Source organism: Dendrobates tinctorius, unplaced genomic scaffold, assembly GCF_039654945.1.
Source record: "Dendrobates tinctorius isolate UK_male_01 unplaced genomic scaffold, ASM3965494v1 ptg000308l, whole genome shotgun sequence".
Lineage (NCBI taxonomy): Eukaryota > Metazoa > Chordata > Amphibia > Anura > Dendrobatidae > Dendrobates > Dendrobates tinctorius.
Window position 1 is genome coordinate 8,738 of NW_027361975.1, and position 20,913 is coordinate 29,650.

At 45.0% G+C, this 20,913-nt stretch overlaps 1 protein-coding gene across 2 annotated transcripts in view; it reads left to right on the forward strand.

The window, feature by feature from the left end:
• Positions 1–1,811: 1,811 nt before the first annotated feature.
• Positions 1,812–20,913, forward strand: part of LOC141073600 (gastrula zinc finger protein XlCGF66.1-like) — a 72,069-nt gene continuing 52,967 nt past the window's right edge. The window contains exons 1-4 of one of the 2 annotated variants that reach the window (XM_073560891.1): positions 1,812–1,963; positions 2,916–3,071; positions 20,118–20,244; positions 20,342–20,433. In XM_073560891.1, the coding sequence (XP_073416992.1) occupies positions 1,868–1,963; positions 2,916–3,071; positions 20,118–20,244; positions 20,342–20,433 (471 nt within the window). In that variant the 5' untranslated portion in view covers positions 1,812–1,867. The remainder of the gene's footprint in view (positions 1,964–2,915; positions 3,072–20,117; positions 20,245–20,341; positions 20,434–20,913) is intronic. The other variant, XM_073560892.1, reaches the window with a different exon arrangement.

Here is a 20,913-nt window from a genome sequence, read left to right on the forward strand (position 1 = left end):
TCTGTGCTCATCTTGGTCAGACAATTAAGACTGGACCAGATGCATATGATCAAACCTTAGTAAACAAGGTCATAAATAACACTGGGGTAAAGCAGGGGGTTAGTTGAAAGACATACCGAGTGAGTACTAGGAGCAGAGGTAAGAAGTCTGTGTGGAAAGCTGAGTGATGTACTTATAGGATACACACTGCAGAGGGTTCAGAATCCTCTTGCAATAGGACAAGCTGGATGGCAAAACAAGTGCTAGTAATATCCCAAAGTAATAGGAATGAAAAAATAATTTTTAACCATGACAAAGGAGTTGAAAAGAAAAGTCTTGAGTGAAGAAAAGAAGGGCGCAATTCTGGCTTTACTAGCAGAGGGATACAGTGAGCGTCATGTTGCCTTCATCCTTAAAATTTCTAAGACGGCAGTCCATTACAACAAGGTCAAGCAGCAGACATTGGGGACAGCAAAGCTACAGACCGGCAGAGGGCGAAAACGACTCTCCACTGACCAGGATGACCGTCATCTTAATCGAATGTCACTCAGCAACCACAGGATGCAGGATGACATAAAGTGACCTACAAAAGGAATGGCAGCTGGGGTGAAGTGCACGGCAAGAACAGTTCGTAACAGGCTCCTAGAGGCAGGGCTCAAGTCATATAAAGCTAGAAAAAAGCCTTTCATCAATGAGAAGCAAAGAAGAGCCAGGCTGAAGGTTGCCAAAGACCATAAGGATTGGACCATTGAGGACTGGAGTAAGGTAATCTCTGATGAGTCTAATTTTCAGCTTTGCCCAACACCTGGTAGTCTAATGGTTATACAGAGACCTGGAGAGGCGTACAAGCCACCGTGTCTTTCACCCACTGTGAAATTTGGTGGAGGATCGGTGATGATCTGGGGATGCTTCAGCAAGGCTGGAATTGGGCAGGTTAATCTTTGCGAAGGATGTATGAATCAAGCCGCATACAAGGTTATCCTGGAAAAACAGTTGATTCCTTCTGCTCAGGCAATGTTCCCCAACTCTGAGGACTGGTTTTCCCAGCAAGACAATGCGCAATGCCACACAGCTAGGTCAATCAATGTGTGAATGAAGGACCACCACATCAAATGCCTGTCATGGCCAGCCCAATCTCCAGACTAGAACCCCATTGAAAACCTCTGGAATGTAATCAAGGGGAAGATGGATAGTCACAAGCCATCAAAGAAGAACTGCTTAAATTTTTGTACCAGAAGTGGCATAAGGTCACCCAAAAGCAGTGTGAAAGACCTGGTGGAAAGCATGCCAAGACGCATGAAAGCTGTGATTTAAAATCATGGTTATTCCATAAAATATTGATTTCAGAACACTTTCTGAGTTAAAATATTAGTATTGTTGTTTCTAAATGATTATGAACTTGTTTTCTTAGCATTATTTGAGGTTTGAAAGCACTGGTTCTTTAATTTTGATCATTTCCCATTTTCTGAAAATAAATACAAAACTTAGTGCTTGGAAATTCGGAGACATGTCAGTAGTTTTATAGAATAAAAGAGCAATTTATATTTTACTCAAATATACCTATAAAGAGAAAAATCAGACAAACTGAAAATTTTGCAGTGGTCTCTTAATTTTTGCCAGAGCTGTATGTGTATGTATATGTGTATATCTGTATATATAATATGCAGTGAGTCAGCATGAATTGGAGCATCTAAGCTAAGCTTTGGCACGCAGTACGCAGAGTCCAATCCGCAGAATTTCCTGAACGTGGGAACGTATTAGTGTCTTCATAGCCTGATAAGTGTAGTTCTCTGTGAGACACTTATACTTTACGTCTTCCAGCTGTAAATGTTTCCCCGTTTTATTTTCTCTAGGTTGCTGAAATACAGAATTCTACTTGAGTTTTCGAATGGTAGGGTCACCAAGGATGGACAAGAATGGAAATCATATGGCTGAGATGATACTGAACCTCACCCTAGAAATTATCTACCTGCTTACTGGAGAGGTGAGGGATTTGGGGGAAAATATCGCATGTTTTCTGTTCTGGGAATTATTTGGGAGAGAAAACAAAGATATATTTCCACACTCCTGGTGGTGAGTAGATTGAAGATCCAATGCCAGGAGTTTGTATAGATGCGGTTTTTAAGCTATGCATTTCGAAGTACACACTTCTTCAGGATATAACCACCTTCAATCTACTCACTATCAGTGCAGAAATATGGGAATTATGTCACATATTATCCCTTAAAATTGCAACTAATAATGACACACCTATAAGACCCATTTAGATGTTTCTGCCATTATTATTTTTTGCCTCACTGTGCGCACAGCCTTGAATGGGCAGATAATTGGCAAACGAGTTTGTAAGAACATTAATTTCCAATCATTGGCCTATGTAAAGATGCCAGTGATCATTCAACACGTGACAAAATGCTTGATCATTGAGACCGGCATATAAATCATTATCAGCAGCCTATCGCCCATTGTGGGATCTGCTATTGACAACATATAGCTGTATGGGGACAGAGTGATCATATTACCATCATTTAATTCCCATCAGTTTCCATGTAAACAGGCTAGGAAACAAGTGGCAATTGATTTGTATAGTCGATGAGCGCTTGTCCACAGGCCTAAGTCAGCCCATCTGAAACGGGTCCACGAAAACTGATGGGGATATTAATATGATCATTCTGTCCCAATACTGCATCAGGTTGTCCCTTTTTAACAGAGCGATGTGATTCCGATATCTGATTCCTATGCTGCACAAATTATCTGATCAGTTGATGAATAAGCATTTTGTTTGTTCATTGGGTGATTGCCGCCTTGTGTACAAGAGCTAATAATTGGGAATGAGCGTCCTCCTTTTATGTAATAAACAAGAAAAAGAAAAAAAAAAAGTGGTTGTGACCGAAAAGATGCAATGCATGTTTAAATTGAAATCCTGATTCCTTGCAAAGGCTTACTTAATAGTGAAGACAATATCTGACGAAGCGTGGAGCAAAACACACGTTCCCATCACAAAACCTCAAACTCTCTCGCCAATGAATGAAAGATTGGAAACGCAGAAGATCTTAGAACTCGCCAATAAGATAATTGAGCTGCTGACTGGAGAGGTGAGTGCTGTCAGGAACTCTGGGACATTACATAGCACCCCGAGGGAGGTTTATGGAGGAGAATTGAATTGTTCTATGTAGAGGTCGTAAACCTAAAAGGTGACTGGCGTCTTCGAGTTTTCAGCAACGTCTTTTGACATCACTGCACTAACTCAACTTCTGTTATCTAATAAGAAGCAGTTGAGTCCTTGGCTGTCAGAGTGAGCCAGGGACCCTAATCGGAAGATAGAAGCGGTTTAGAACCGATTGTGTCAAGGTGTTGGTAAAGAAATACTCAACCTAGGAGTCTATTTTTCAATTTAACAAGAAATTTAGTTCTCATATATTTTTTTTTTTTTTATTAACCCCCAAGGGTGGTTTGCACGTTCATGATCGAACCAATTTTTAGAATTCTGACCACTTTCCCTTTATGAGGTAATAACTCTGGAACGCTTCCATGGATCCCGGTGATTCTGACATTATTTTCTCGTGACATATTGTACTTCATGTTAGTGGTAAAATTTCATTCATATAACTTGCGTTTATTTGTGAAAAAAATGGAAATTTGGTGAAAATTTTGCAATTTTCCAACTTTGAATTTTTATGCCCTTAAATCACAGAGATGTGGCACACAAAAAACTTAAGTAACATTTCACATACGTTTACTTTACATCAGCACAATTTTGGAACCACATTTTTTTTTTTTTTTTTTTTGTTAGGAAGTTATAAGGGTTAAAAGTTGACCAGCGATTTCTCATTTTTGCAACACCATTTTATTTTTATGGACCACATCACATTTGAAGTCATTTTGAGGGGTCTATATGATAGAAAATACCCAAAAGTGACACCATTCTAAAAACTGCACCCCTCAAGGTGCTCAAAACCATATTCAAGAAGTTTATCAACCCTTCCGGTGCTTCACAGGAATTTTTTGAATGTTTTAAAAAAAAAAAAAAATGAACATTTAACTTTTTTTCACAAAAAAATTACTTCAGGTCCAACTTTTTTTTATTTTACCAAGGGTAACAGGAGAAATTGGACTGCAAAAGTTATTGTGCAATTTCTCCTGAGTACGCTGATACCTGATATGGGGGGGGGAAACCACTGTTTCGGCGCATGGCAGAGCTCAGAAGGGAAGGAGTGTCGTTTGACTTTTTCAGTGCAAAATTGGCTGGAATTCAGATCGGACTCCATGTCACGTTTGGAGAGTCCCTGATGTACCTAAACAGTGGAAACCCCCCACAAGTAACCCCATTTTGGAAACTAGACCCCCCAAGGAACTTGCCTAGATATGTGGTGAGAACTTTGAACCCACAAAGGCTTCACAGAAGTTTATAAACGTACCGCCATACAATTAAAAAATCATATTTTTTCCACAAAAACGATCTTTTCACCCCTAATTTTTATTTTTCCAAGGGTAACAGGACCCTAAAAGTTGTTGTGCAATTTGTCCTGAGTACGCTAATGCCCCATATGTGGGTGTAAACAACTATTTGGGCGCATGGCAGAGCTTGAAAGGGAAGCAGCGCCATTTGACTTTTTGGCTGGAATTGAGATCAGACACCATGTCGTGTTTGGAAAGCCCCTGATGTACCAAAACAGTGGAAACCCCCCCCAAAGGATACCATTTTGGAAACTAGACCCCCCCCCCCCCCCAAGGAACATGCGTAGATGTGTGGTGAGCACATTGAACCCCCAAGGGCTTCACAGAAGTTTATAATGCCCGGGCGTGAAAATAAAAAATCATATTTTTTCCACAAAAATGATATTTTTGCCCCCAATTTTTTATTTTCCTAATGGTAACAGGAGAAATTAGACCCCAAAAGTTGTTGTCCAATTTGTCCTGAGTATGCTGATACTCCATATGTGGTAGAAAACTACTGTATGGGCACACGTCAGGGCTCGGAAGGGAAGTAGTGACGTTTTGGAATGCAGACTTTGATGGAATGGTCTGCGGGTGTCATGTTGCCTTTGGAGAGCCCCTGATGTACCAAAACAGTGGAAACCCCCCACAAGTGACCCCATTTTGGAAACTAGACCCCCTAAGGAACTTATCTAGATGTGTGGTGAACACTTTGAACCCCCCAGTGCTTCACAAAAGTTTATAACGCCCGGGCATGAAAATAAAAAAATCATATTTTCTTCCACAAAAATGATATTTTTGCCCCCAATTTTTTATTTTCCTAAGGGTAACAGGAGAAATTGGACCCCAAAAGTTGTTTTGCAATTTGTCCTGAGTAGGCTGGTACCCCATATGTGGGGGCAAAACACTGTTTGGGCGCATGGCAGAGCATGGAAGGGAAGGAGCACCATTTGACTTTTTCAACGCAGAATTGGCTGGAATTGAGATCAGACGCCATGTTGTGTTTGGAGAGCACCTGATGTGCCCAAAAAGTGGAAACCCCCCAATTCTAACTCCAACCCTAACCCCAACACACCCCTAACCCTAGCCCTAACCCTAATGGGGAAAATGGAAATAAATACATTTTTTTTTAAATTTATTATTTTTCCCTAACTAAGGGGGTGATAACGGGGGGTTTGATTTACTATTTATAGCGGATTTTTATTTTTGGCAGCTGTCACACGCTAAAAGATGCTTTTTATTGTAAAAATAGTTTTTGCATCACCACATTTTGAGAGCTATAATTTTTCTGTATTTTGACCCACCGAGTCATGTGAGGTCTTATGCAGGAAGAGTTGACGTTTTTATTGGTATCATTTTCGGGCACATGACATTTTTTGATCGCTTTTTATTCCGATTTTTTTTTTTTTTTTTTTTTTTTGACGCAGAATGAACAAAAGCCAGCATTTCAAGAATTTCTTTTGGGGGTGCGCTTCCACCAGCTTTTTTATTCTTCGGGTCAGTACGATTACAGCGATGCCTCATTTATGTCATTTTTTTTATGTTTTGGCGCTTTTATGCAATGAAAACAATTTTATATAAAAAAAGTATTTTTGCATCGCTTTATTCTGTGAGCTCTAGCTTTATTTTTTCACTGATGATGCTCTATTGTGGCTCGTTTTTTGCGGGACAAGATGACGTTTTCAGCGGTACCATGGTTATTTATATCCATCTTTTTGATCGCGCGTTATTGCACTTTTTGTTCGGCGGTATGATAATAAAGCATTATTTTTTGCTTTGTTTTTTATTTTTTAAGGAGTTTACTAAGGGGGTTAACTAATGGGACCGTTTTATAGGTCGTGTCGTTACGGACGCGGCGATACCAAATATGTGTACTTTCATTTTTAGGAAAAAAAAAAAAAAAAAAAAATTAGGCTGGTTTCACACTTGCATTTTTTTGCGCTGTTTTTAGTGCAAAAAAACGCATGCGTTTTTTTTTCCCCTATCTTTTACATGGATGCGCATACACATGCGTTTGTATGCGCATGCGTTTTTTTGTAGTGTGTGCTCGGGCGCACAAAATGCATCCTGTTGCATTTTTAGTGCGTCCGACTTGCCCCCAAAAAGACGCATGCTCACGCAATGCGTTTTTTTACAGCCAAACACCCATTATAGTCTATGGGTGCGCATGGTAATGCGCATGTATGCGCAAAAAACGCACCCAAACCCGCAAAAAAAAGCATACAAACGCATAATGCGTTTTTTATGTGCGTTTACACTGCGCACGGTGCGCAGCGCAAAAAAACGCAAGTGTGAAAGTAGCCTTAGGTAATTTTTTTTTTTTTTTTTTTTTTTTTTTTTTTTACATTGTCCCAGGGGGGACATCACTGTCATGTGGCAGATCGCTGGCAGAAAGGGGTTAAGCTGTCTTTACACACAAAGATTTTCTGATCATTGAGACCAATCTTATAGATTTTAAAATTGTATATAGCAATAAAACCAAAAGGAGTTATATTTGGCAGAAAAATTATACACTTTATTTAACAATTTGCCTAAAACACACGTGTATGTAAAAAGAACGACAACCAGAAATCAATGTCTAAGTGACAGATGCCTGTAAGATTATATAATGTAACAACGTTATAGGTCCCAATGGAAAAAAGTGCAGCAGAAATGTTCTAGAGTTAAACAATGCATCATGAGCATGATGTATAACATAAGTATAATTATCACTATTACACCCGATTACAGATACCTTAGATCAATATTGGTTGAGTTTTGGTGGGACATAATGGTTTTTGACCAGAAGTTCTTTAAGGTTTTTGCAGCATTTTGTCATCATGAGAGATGCAGTTGGGTGCTGGGTCCCCGGTCTTGTGTGGTCCGCCTGGCGAGGTAGCTGTTACGTCACAAAATCTGTGACGTTTCAGCTATCTCTCGCTAACGATCTCGCTATGTGTGAAGTACCCCATAGGAGATGCAATCAACCCTGCTTTGTAAGCAGGAGGCTAAAATTCCCCTGTAACTGGGGCTAATATACCATCAAACTAAATCACCAATAAAAAGACTGTAATATTTTGAATTGCAACTAAGGTCCTAAGTCCACATATGGGGCACATTGTATAAATTAGTTGAATAAATAAAAAAGAAAATAGAAAAAGGCATAAGTAATAAAACAAAAGTAAAAACACACCTCCAGTCTGAATTGCTGTTTCTAGCCCTGTCGCTGTAGCAATTTAACCCCTTTCCAACATTGGACGTAATAGTAAGCCCATTTCGGATTCCTCCTGTTTTGTGCAGGCTTCGGCACTGATCTCACACCTTTCTGGGCACATGACAACTGATCTATACAGCTGATATATACCCGCAACAGCCGCAGGTGGAATCGCAATCCACCAGCAGCTGTTAACTAGTTAAGTTAACCTCTGACAGCAGCATTTACTCTTACCGAAATTGCGTCGCTAATCCCACCCATCGGTGACAATTTACAATTTCACCGCAAGTGGAATTTTTTTATCCTTCGCCTCATTGGGGGACACAGCTACTGTGGGTGTATGCTACTGCCGCCTGGAGGCTGACACTAAGTGGGAAAAAAAGGTTAGCTCCTCCTCCGCCATATACACCCTCGCCCTGATTGCGGGCGGAAACCAGTTTTATGCTTAGTGTCTGTTGGAGGCACACACATCTGGTTTTCTCCAGATTTTTTTTTTTCCTTTTTCTATGAAGACTCCCCAAACCATCAACGGGCGAGCACGTGCGAGTGTCTCTCCACGTATCCTCTCCCGTGACGTGGGACATGATGCCAGACTTAGCCCTGACCACCCCTAGGTATTGAAACCATGGGCTGTACAGAGGCACAAGACAGTCCGAGCAGCCCCCACTGCTCCACCAACGCTAGCCGGAGGTGCTGCAAGGCGGCGGACGTTCCCTCTCCTCATCCCTGGAAGGAGGACGGAGCTAGGGTGCCTGCACCGTCCTGGATATCGCCCCCCTACCTGATCGGCGAAGTCGTCATGGATGGGGTGGCTGGGAGGGCCCTGCGGCAGCATTCAGAGGGCTGGAGCCCTTAGCTTCATGCGGTTGGCAGCGCGCGAAGGTCCATATTCACGCTCCCCCTTCCCCTCCCTGGCAGCGTGCGGACGCCGGCCGCTTCCTTGGTTTGCGGCGGGCGGACGCTAAAAATCCAGCCCGCGGCTTCAGCCGGTGTTAGGCCGCGGGCGGAAGTCCCTTCGCAGCGTTACTTCCGGCGGCCCGCCCTCCGTGGCCTGGGCGGGCACCGAATGAATTGAGCCTCCGGCTTCACTCCAGGGTAGGCCGCAATCGGGAAAGGACGGCTGCCTCTGTCGGCCCACTCACAGCGGAAGTGCGCGCATCGCAGAGAGGAGCAGCGCTCGGCAAAGACGCGTGGGGGACACAGGACCGGGGTAAGTGTGACCCCCGAGGCCACACTACGTATAATCGAGGAGTGCCCCCCCCCAGCAGGACAGTACTGATTCCTGGCAGTCACAATATGGCCGGGAAGGGGGAAGACGCACACGTTCCTATACGCTGCATGCATCTCTTGTCAGGCCGCTTTCCCGCGGGCGCAGAGCAAGCGATTATGCGAAGCCTGTGATTCCAAACGCGCCCAGAAGCCCTCCCCTGCGACCAAGCCCAGTGTTCCAGAATGAGCCTTATCACTGTCGCAGTCTGTGGTGTCACTTACGAGAGCAGATAGGGGCAGGGATTGTGACTCGCCTGTCTTGGAGGGGTCTTCCACCTCATAGGAGCCTCGGCCTGCAGGGGCCGCTCTCACTCCAGGCAGACGCAGGGGGAACTAACCCACACGGCGTCTCCCAGCCCGTCCAGTGCCTCGGCATCCGTGAGTTCTGCCTCTCGCTCTCCCTAACCAGCAGTCGAGAGCGAGCAAAGTTCAGATTGACTCGGACGAACCCCTGGATCTAGGTACCCCGGGGTGTCGAGAAACAGTGGACAGCCTCATCAAAGCCGTCAATCAGACTCTGGGGATTGAGGATGATTCCACCCTGGCTTCAGGCCATAAGGTGTCATTTAAGCGAGCTAAGCGGCCGCATAGAGTTGTTTGCACTCACCCAGAGTTTGAGGACATAGTGCAACGACACAGGGAACAGCCAGACAGGCGTTTCTCAGGCCAGAAGGCGCTGGAAGCAAGGTATCTATTTGCCCCGAATCTCTAAAAATTGGACGGAATCCCCAACGGTAGATCCACCTGTGTCACGCTTGGCCTCTAAAACCCTGTTATCCGTACCTAGTGGTTCTCCTATTAAAGACCCCACTGATCGTCTCATAGAGAGCTTGGCTTGCTCAGTTTTTGAAGCGTCAGGATCAGCACTCTCTCCCTCGTTCGCGGCAACGTGGGTAGCCAAGGCCATAATTTCTTGGTCTGAATCATTGAACAGAACCTTGCAGGATAGGGAACTACCTGTAGAGGTATCAGAGATCGCGAGTCAGATCGCTATGGCTACTTAATGCTTCATTGGATGCGGCTAATTGCCTGGCACTGGCTGCCGCAAATGCTATTTCCATTAGGAGAGCCTTATGGTTAAGGACATGGCAGGCCGATTCAACCCCCAGGAAGTCCTTGACTTCCCTAACTTATCAGTGCAGCCGCCTATTCGGAGAGAAGTTAGACTAGCTCATCTCCGACGCCACAGGAGGGAAGAGCGGGTTTCTCCCCCAACAAAGGGTCAAACCGCCGTTTCGCCACCAGTTTCAGGCAACCCCGGGTGGACTACAGCGGCCAATTCCGCCGCTTCAAGTCGCCCCCAACCAGGATAGGGATCGACAAGTGTCAGAGCCAACCCGTTGGGGAGATTGCGTGCTCCACGGCCCAGGTCGAGGGGAACCAGGTCCTAGAGAGCCTCAGCCAAATGATTCGAGGCATTCTTTAGGCGACATCAGCAAAGTAGGCGGCCGCCTACTCTGGTTCGCCACGTCTGGGTCACCGTCGCACATGACTCATGGGTGAGAGCTGGTGTCCTCAGGGTACGAGATAGAGTTTGTCAGGTACCCCACAAAGCGATTCTTTCTCTCCTGTCTTCCCAAAGGGGAGACCCGGGCAAGGGCGTTGCTAGGAGCCATCGAATTACTCCAGCACAACGGAGTCATTATTCCCGTACCAGAGCACGAGAAAGCTCATGGCTTCTATTCCAGCCTATTCGCGGTCCCCAAGAAAGACAGGACGGGCAGGCCTGTTTTGGAGCTAAAGCTCCGGAACAAATTTATTAGGATCAAACATTTCCGGATGGAGTCTCTCCATTCAGTTATATCGGCCATGGGGCAGGGAGAATACTTGGCCTCTATCGACATCCAGGACACCTACCTGCACATCCCCATTGTCCCCTCCGCATCAAAGATTTCTACGCTTCGCCATCAGCGGTTTACATTTCCAGTTTGCAGCGCTGCCCTTCGGGCTGGCCACCACTCCCAGAGTGTTCACAAAGGTCATGGCAGTCATCATGGCCATCCTGCACTCTTGGGGCATAGTCGTTTTGCCTTACTTAGACGACCTCTTGGTCAAGGGCCCTTCAATTCAGGCATGCGAGGAAAGTGTCTCTTTCCCGCTTAGGATGGTTGGTCAACATGAAGAAATCATCCCTGGTCCCAGCTCAGAGGATTGCCTTTTTAGAGATGATCTTCGATACCTGCCAAGAGTTGGTAATTCTCCCTCGAGACAAAGCCCTAGCGCTCCAGCAGGGAGTCCAGATGCTTCGCCGACCAGTCCCTCACACCATACGTTTTCGGGATGAGGATACTAGGAAAGATAGTGGAAGCGATCCCGTTCGCCCAGTTTAATCTCCGCCCCCTGCAGCACGCCCTCTTGTCATCCTGGGACAAGAACCCATTCACGCTCGGTCACCGGTGCCGGTTGTCCTCTCAAGTCAGTCAGTCACTCGAGTGGTGAACAGTTTGTTCCACACTGCTTCAGGGGAAACCTTTTTTCCCAGACCATTGGTTGGTAGTCACAATCGATGCCAGCCTCCTCGGCTGGGGAGCGGTTTTTCGCCACCACACGACCCAGGGACGGTGGTCGCCGCAGGAGGCACACCTCCTGATCAACTTGTTGTAAATATGAGCGATCTGGCTGGTTTCAGCACCTTCTAGCAGGTCGCCCCGTCCGGATTCAGTCGGACAACGCCATGGCGGTGGCTTACATAAATCATCAAGGGGGCACCCCGCAGCAGAGCGACCATGCACGAGGTAGGGCACGTTCTTCACTGGGCCGAAAGGAACCACTCGGTGATATCGGCGGTCCACATACCGGGCGTGGAGAATTGAACGGCAGACTTCCTCAGCCAGCAGTGTCTTGCATCCGGGGAATGTTCATTGCACCCTGAGGTCTTCCAGCAGAGTTGCCAACGGTGAGGAACACCGGATGTAGACCTGATGGCCTCTAGGGTGAACCCCAAGGTGCCCATGTTTGTCGCTCGGTCACGAGACCCGCAGGCGATCGCCGTGGATGCGTTGGTTCAGCCATGGAATCAGTTTCGCCTCCCATACTTATTCCCCCCGCCGCCACTACTTCCGAGGGTCATCAAGAAAATCAAAACAGAGGGGATTTCAGCGATTCTGCTGGCCCCAGACTGGCCCCGTCGAGTGTGGTACGCAGATCTAGTGCAGCTGCTCGCCAACGTTCCTTGGCGACTGCCAGAGCACCCAGATCTACTTTTCCAGGGCCCGATCTTGCACCCGAGCTCAGGGGCCCTGTGTTTGACGGCATGGCTGTTGAATCTTGGATTCTGACCCAGGCGGGGTTTGGGCATGAGATGGTGGCTACAATGGTTAGCGCCCGGAAGCCTACCTTGGCGCGAATTTACCATCACACCTGGAAGGTGTTCTTTTCTTTGTGTCGAGACCACAGTTATCCTCCACTGACATTCTCTATCCCCAACATCTTGGCCTTTCTACGGTCTGGCATAGACTCAGGATTGGCCCCGAGCTCTTTCAGGAGACAGATATTGACTTTATCCATCCTGTTCCAGCGCAGAATTGCGGCCAATTTACAGGTAAAGACTTTCATTCAGGGAGTCTCCCACTTGGTACCTCCCTATAGGGTGCCCCTGGATGCCTGGGACCTTAACCTGGTCCTAGGCATTCTGCAGGAAGCGCCATTTGAGCTCGCTACAGGATGTCTCCTTGTCATACCTTTCCTGAAAGGTAGTGTTTCTTGTGGTGATAACATCAATCAGGCGGGTCTCGGACCTGGCAGCTCTATCCTGCCAAGCCCTGTTTCTCACTTTCCACAAGGTTAAGGTGGTTCTCAGACCAGCTCCTCCCTTTTCGGCTAAAGGTCCTTTCCTCGTTTCACATTAATGAAGATATTGTTTTGCCTTCATTCTGTCCAGCACCGGTACACCGCGTGGAAAAGGCTCTGCTCACGTTGGACCTAGTAAGACCCCTCAGGAGGTACGTGTCACGGACGGCTCCCTTTCGACAGACAAGCTATTCGTGCTCCCCGAGGGGCGCAGGAAGGGACTCGCTGCCTCGACATCGACCATTGCCAGATGGATTCGTTTGACTTTTCAGGAGTCCTACCGCATCAGAGGTGCGCCGGTTCCAGCAGGGATCAGAGCACACTCTACTCAGGCAGTGGGCGCCTCTCTGGTGTTTCGGCACCAGGCTTCGACGGAAACAGGTTTGCAAGGCAGCAACCTGGTCCAGCCTGCACACGTTTGCCAAGCATTACAATATCCATACTCAGGCTTCAGCGGATGCGAGCCTAGGTAGAAGGATTCTCCAAGCGCACCTTTAGACAGGAGGTGCATGTAGCTTGGATCGGTAAGTCAACTTCCCACCCAGGGACTGCTTTAGAACGTCCCACAGTACCTGTGTCCCCCAATGAGGCGAAGGAGAAACAGGGATTTTTGTGATAAACTCACCGTAAAATCCTTTTCTCCGAGACGCTCATTGGGGGGGGACAGCACCCACCCTGATAGCCAGTTGGCTCTTGTTTATTTAAAGTGCATTTTCGTTGACATTGAGGTGGTTATTTTCTAGATATATTGTTACTTGCATTAAGGCTGATTTTGTTGTTCTCCAACTGCTTTTGCACTAAACTGGTTTCCGCCCGCGATCAGGGCGAGGGTGTATACGACGGAGGAGGAGCTAACCTCTTTTTTTCACTTAGTGTCAGCCTCCAGGCGGCAGTAGCATACACCCACAGTACCTGTGTCCCCCAATGAGCGTCTCGGAGAAAAGGATTTTACGGTGAGTTTATCACAAAAATCCCTGTTTCATGTTTTCTAGTACACGATAAGTTAAAACCAATGGTGGTGTTCAAAAGTACAGCTCTTCCCGCACAAAACAAGCCCTCACATGGCCATAGTGACCGAAAAATAAAAAAGTTATGGCTCTTGGAAGAAGGGGAGCAATAAACGGAAATTCAAAAACTGAAGGACCCATGTTCGGCAAGGGGTTAAAATGTTGTCTTTAGCAGATATTGTGGTCGTAATAAAAATTTTTTAAAGTATTTCCTAAACTTTTACATTTTTCCCAATATCAGGAAAAAAGGAATATAAAAATTAAGCTCCATGTAACCTGAAAACGAGGCAAAAATTAATAGTCTCTCAACTAGAGATTTTTTTTCAGAGCCATTTAAAGCACCATGTACTATAAAGCTCAAAAATATTCCTTGACAGTAACGAGGGAATATGGCCCAGTCCTGAATTGCTTAAGAACGATCTTCAGCGTAAAGAACAACAAGGAGTCCTGGAAGTGTTGATATGGCCTGTAGTGCCCGCATCTCTGCCTGCAGTCCTCTCTCCATGCAGAGACATCAGTGTACTCACCACCAAGGCTCCCGTCTGGCTACGTCTGGGTCTGCTGCTGCCCGGGGTGCACGCACTCCTAGCAGGTCTCCAGGCACTGTGCTAAAAGCGTGCGCGCACACTTCCTCTTTCTTAAAGTGGTCGCACGCGTTCCTCTAAAGTGTCCCTCGCCGCAACGGCAGCATAGCCAGCTGCACACTCCAGTGCTAATCTCTCCGTCAGATTGTCCTGTCTGCACCTGCGGTTTATGTCCTCTTCTCTGCCTTCCTGCATCTGTTGGACATTCCCCCGGGCCATCCCAGCTACCCGTTTCTATGGGTCAGCTGCCATCTACCCAAGGTCAGTCCTGGAGTAGCACCTGCATCACCTCCCTTGTCTCTCCACGGACAGCGGTGTTGTTAGTTGCTACGTGTCTGTGGTCGGATTGGGTGAGGCTTCTAGTCACGCATCTCAAGGTCTTACTTACATGGCCTCACAGAGCCCTGATTTAAACATCAAGTCTGTGTGGGATACATGAAGAAACAGAAGGCTTTGCAGAAGCCTGTATCCACAGAAGATCTCCAAGATGTTTGGACCTATCTCCCTGCTGAGATACTTCTCAAACTGTGTGTAAGAGTGTCTAGAAGAATTGATGAAGGCAAAAGGTGATCACACCAAAAATTTATTAGATTTATTTATTTTTAATCAGATAATTTTTTTTTTTTACTGAATTTTTCAACATACAACGAAAGACAACACCCATCCAAACCCCCTTTCCCCCTTCGTGTTCCAGACCACATAGCAATTAGCAAGTATTGCATTATGTTAAACAACATATTTAAGCTGAATACAGCAATCTGTATATTCATATGCAAATAAACATTATGAAAGATAAGTCTCAAGTCTCGAAGTTCTTTAGCTTTCACTTGAAACAGGAAGGACTTTATGGAAACAGATTTTATATGCATCACACCAAGGACCTTAATCGGACATATCTCGCTCAACACAAGTAATATTACCCAGCACCCCCAAGTAAGAACACAATATCCATGCCTTGGTGAATTCTCCAATCCTCCCATATTATACAGAATTTATGCAGGGCTCTCCACTTTAGATATACTCCATCTTTCAGACGTAGCAGTAGATTCGTTTTTTCCATAAATTCCCTAAACATAGGTGGCGCCCTGTCCAACCAGTGCGCTGCTATAGTTTTCCTGGCTTGATATAACATTCTTTTAAGTGCCAACCTTATGTTTGCATCTTGAGCAACCCCGTCCACAAAACGCAAGACACAAACCAGAGGGTGCGTAGGAATCACAACCCTAAACACCGTGGTTATTTGGTCTATGACTTGGGTCCAGAAATTCCCGATGGAACCACATGACCAAACATATGTAGCAAATTGGCAGGGCCAGAACCGCATCTCTGACACTAGTCATCCTGTCTTACTCCCAATTTTATGCAGAAATTTGGGAGTCCTATACACCTGATGCAGCAGATACATCTGTGACGGCCTTTATGCCTAGTGGACAGCTGGGGAATCGAGGATATGTCATCCCACTACTCATTGTCAATTACCCCAACATCCTGCTCCCATTTCTCTTTAAGCTTCAACGGATGTTTAACTATAATCTTGTCAAGGAGTAATTGATACAATCTAGAGCTTGCACCAGCGACGCAACCCTAGTTCCCAACCATAAAAAATAATAAATTATTATGGATTCTAAGCGGAATAAGGGACTGCTGTTTATGCCATGCGTGTCTCAATTAGAAGGTACTGAAAAAAGTACTTATGTGGTAGCTGGAAGTCATCTCTTAACTGCTGAAAACTTTTGTTAAGACTCCATTCAACTGAAGTTGATCTATAAATAGGATCCTTGCTTGTCGCCATTGGCTAAAGCCCTCTAAGGGTATGTGCACACGCTGCGGATTGGGGTGCGGATTTGGCCGCGCGGCTTTTGCAAAATCTGCAGGTAAATCTGCAGGTCAAAAGACCTGCAGATTGCTCTGCGGTTTTGCCCTGCGGTTTTTCATCTCCACAATGGAGGAGATGGCAAACCGCAGCGGAATCCGCAGAAAGAATTGACATGTCATTTCTGCGGTTTCAAAACCGCAGGAAAACCACGCGGAAAAATCCGCACCGTCTGCACTGCGTTTTTTTATTCCCATAGGGAATAATGGTACTGTACACCGCAGCAAAAACTGCAGCGGCCAAATCCACTGCAGAACTGCAGCAGAATCCGCAGCGTGTGCAAACACACTAACCTGAATATTTCTGACAACTTTGGGTTTTGCCATATAGGCGTAACTAGAGTCAACCCATCAATACCAAGGAGTTGCTTATTTTTTTTCCCAGGTTGTAATCATAAGGACTAGAGTAGGGAGCTGCTTCTTATTTTAACCCCAAATAACCTGCTTCCAAAAATGATATAATTGGTTTTCCCCCTAAAACCCCTGAAGCAGTTTAAGCTGTTGCAATTTTGAGGCTAGAAAATACAGCCACGAGTTAGGGTCAGCCAATGCTCCCTCCTCTTTCCCCCTCTGTAATGTGTCATATTTAATCCGAGCTGTGCATTTTTTCCAAATTAATTCTCTGAACCTAGCTTGAAATTTGTAAAATGTTTCAGAGGAATCCAACCAGGGGCGTTATGGATGACATATAACAGCTGGGGCATGAGAAACATTTTAACCAAATTTGTGCGACCCACTACTGGTAATGGTAATTTACACCAGGTGTTGATTTTTGCTTAGAATTTCACGTCTAGCGGGTCCAAATTCAGAGGTAAAAACGATCTAACATTTGTTGAAACTTGAATGCCCAAATATTTAAACTCCTTCCCCATGTTAAGTCTCGTTTGACTCACTTTGGATGCTTGAGGAAATTCATCCACTGGCATTTAATATAGATTTCTACCAATTAATACAAAGCCCTGAAAAATCTCCAAACTGGTTAATCATAGATATAGTGTTTAACAATGAATCCTCTGTATCCCCAAGAAATACCAAAAGGTCATCTGCATACAATGCCACCATTTCTTCCACAGACCGATGCACAAATCCCTTTATCCTCCCCACTAGTTAGAACCCCTGGCTATTAAACTCCTATCGCCAATGCAAACATCAAAGGGGACGGGGGGCAGCTCTGCCTAGTTCCCCAACACAGCTCAAAACCCTCTGACGTACAACCATTTATTTTAATTTTGGCACATGGATTGCAGTATTAAAAGCTTGACCCAGGACAGGAAAACGGGACCGGAACCCATGCCCCTCGTGATAGACCACAAGTACTCCCACTCGACGCTATAAAAAGCATTCGCTGCATCAAGCGAGAGTACTGCCCTCCCCTCTATATTCTGCGACTGTGCCTGTAGATTAATAGAGACGTCACAAATTTAGGGCAGTAGATTTGGCAGGCATGAAACTAGTCTGGTCACCATGAACTGAGTAATGACCTTTGAGTCTCATGGCAAGCATTTTGGCCAAAATCTTGACATCAACCTGCAACAGGGAAATACCGTATATATTTGAATATAAGCCGAGATTTTCAGCCCGTTTTTTTTGGGCTGAAAGTCCCCCTCTCTGCTTATATTCGAGTCATATACACCGGGGGTCGGAGGGGGAGAGGGGGCGGGGGTGTCAGGTCATACTTACCCGTCCTGACGCTGTCTCTTGAGCCCCCAGCTTCTCTGCGCTCTCTGCTCCTGCCTTCAGCGGTCACGTGGTACCGCTCATTAAAACTCATGAATATGCGCATATTCATGTTTTAATGAGCGGTATCACATGACCGCTGAACACAGGAGCAGAGAGCGCGGAGAAGCTTGGGGCTCAAGCGACAGCGTCAGGACGGGTAAGTATAGCGATACTCACCTGTCCTGCGTCAATGGCTGCTTGCTGCTGTCTGTCATCGGTCAGTGACTTGAGACAGCAGAGGGCGCGGTGACGTGATTAGTGCGCGCCGCGCCCCCTGCAGTCTGAACGTCACTGACTGATGACGTGGCAGATAGCGGTGAGCAGCCATGGACGCAGGACAAGTGAGTATCTGACACCCAGCGACGGAGAGGTGAGTGTCATTTTTTTTATTTTTACATGCAGTAGCAGCATGGGGGCAGCATATGAGGGAACAATCTATGGAGCTTCTTATGGGGGCAGCATATGAGGGAACAATCTATGGAGCTTCTTATGGGGGCAGCATATGCGGGAATAATCTATGGAGCTTCTTCTGAGGACACCATATGGGGGAATAATCTATGGAGCATTTCCCACCCTAGGCTTATACTCGAGTCAATAAGTTTTCCCAGTTTGTTTGTTTTTTTGTGGCAAAATTAGGGGGTCGGCTTATACTCGGGTCGGCTTATACTCGAGTATATACGGTAGGTCTATAGGAATCCATGTGGGACAGATCCTTCCCCTACTTAGTCTTGTTGCCTATCACTTCTTCAGACATAGATTTAGGAAGACCACCCACACTAAGGGATTCCCGGAAGACATCCAGCAACTTGGGTAACAACACCGAACCCACCTCTTTATACATTTCAGCCGGCAACCCGTCTGTCCATGGAGCCTTATTAGCTTGAAATGAGGTTAGGGCTTCCTCTAGTTTCTCCACTGTAAGAGGCTTGTCCAATGCCAACCTTTGTTCCCCTGATAACTGTGGCAGAGGCAATGAGCCAAGATAGCTATCAATTGCCTCTGATGTCATACAGCATTTGGAAGAATATAATTGTTAATAGAAAAGGAGAAACTCATTAAGAATTTCTTCCGACTTGGTAACCATGGACCCATCCGATATCTTAATTGCCAGGATGACAGGAGTTCCCTGCTGGGCTCTAGCAACTGTGGCCAACAGGTGCCCCGCACCCTAACCCTCCGTATAGAAATTCTGTCTAATAAAAATATTATATGTTCTGCCTGTTCCAGAAGGTGATATTTTAGCAGTTTTTGTGCCCCCACCCATTCATCTCTATGAAGCTGAGTTGAGGAGTTTACAAACCGCTGTCCTGCCTCATCGACACATTGCTGAAGATAATAGTACAGGCTCTACTCTTAGTTTTAATTCTAGAGATCTCTTTAATCAGAATTCCCCTTAAAAAGGCCTTCATTGTATCCCAAACTATCAGAGGCGATGCCGAGCCAATAATATCTTAAAAAAAGGTCTTCAACTTCCCATCTAATCCCTCTCTGTCCTTCAATATTGCCAGCCAGTACAGGCTGAGCTTCCGTAGTCCTCTCGATGTATTAGATAGGGGAAGAATATTAAGAACAACCCTTAATGGGGAATGGTCTGACAAACGTCTCATAGATTTCTCTTTTGTTCACTCACTTTCCATTTTGTCAATGGATAAAAATAGACCTAATATTTCTTAAATTACTTTGCTGCATTCTTTTTTTTTTTTTTTTTTACATTTCCTCACTATATTTGTGGCTTGGACCAACCTACAATAGCATTAGTACATCACCATTTATGGTGTTTAGGTAAACTAAGACCTATGTTTAGGGTGACCACTACTTAGAAATAACTGCGCTGTCCTTTTATTTTAATCCACATGATGTCTTTTATTGTTCTTGTACAATACTCCCATTATTGTAATTTTTTTTTTGTCTGCAGATATACAGTATATTGGATAGTCTGTGCACTGATCTTCCTCCTGCTCTTCTAGGTTTAAAAGGGTAGAGTTCTCTCTAACACATTTAGAGATTAGACCTTTCTGATGTTGCAACCATTGACTATTTGTTCTTATTGCTGTCCTCTAATTCTTGGTTGCTTAATGATAAGCTGCCCAGTAAGATCAATGTAAGGGCCTGGAGCACGATTTTTTTTAATTTTAAGAACTGTTCAAAGGACCAAAAGACATGGTTTCTGTTATATTTTAATATAAAATGAAAAGGACACACGCTAAGAATTGGTCATAAAGTTGGCGGTTTTATTTTTTTCATTGAATCTTTATCTTTTGTGCACATCAGGTCCCTTTTAGATGTCAGGACGTCACTGTCTATTTCTCATTGGAGGAGTGGGAGTACATAAAAAGACACAAAGATATGTACCACCTGGATGTCATGGTTGACAATTACCAATCCCTCACATCACTGTGTAAGTAGACATTTTCATTGTCTCAAAGTTTTGAGTATCATAAGCTGATTTTGACATATGACCAATTTTTTTTTCACTGTGCTTTATTCTTCTACAGATTCATCCAGTCTGAGGAGCATATCAGATATATTCTCCAGTCTTCCTCTAATTTACAACTGTCAGGAGAATAACAATGTGCTACAGGATAAGGTAGATCAGAGATCATATCAAATTCTGTATTTTCAGTCTCATTTTATTGTTTCCTTTTTTTTTCTCTTGGTAGTTAAAGGGGACCTTTCACCAAATGTTTCATGTTGAATTGGACACACAATGTAATAGTGGCTGCAGAACAGAATTAATATTTTTTTGTACCTCCCCATTGTTTAGATATTAGCAAAGTATCTGGCACCTAATGAATTTTAGCTTTTGTTACGTCCTAGTGGGTATTACTAGACCGTGTTTACTGGCAGGTTGCACTTCTTCTCCATGTATGAGTTGACCAGTCATAAGCAGTCAGCAATACAGCAGAAAATGAACACACACCCCCACAATAGCTTAGATGAGGTTTCTCATTGTGTAAGATGTAAGAATATAGGTCTGATCTCCCGCATGATTAGAAAGTGCAGCTGAGTTTAACTATGTCACATTACAAACCCTTCTCATAGCACTGTCAGCTCTACTGTACTAAGG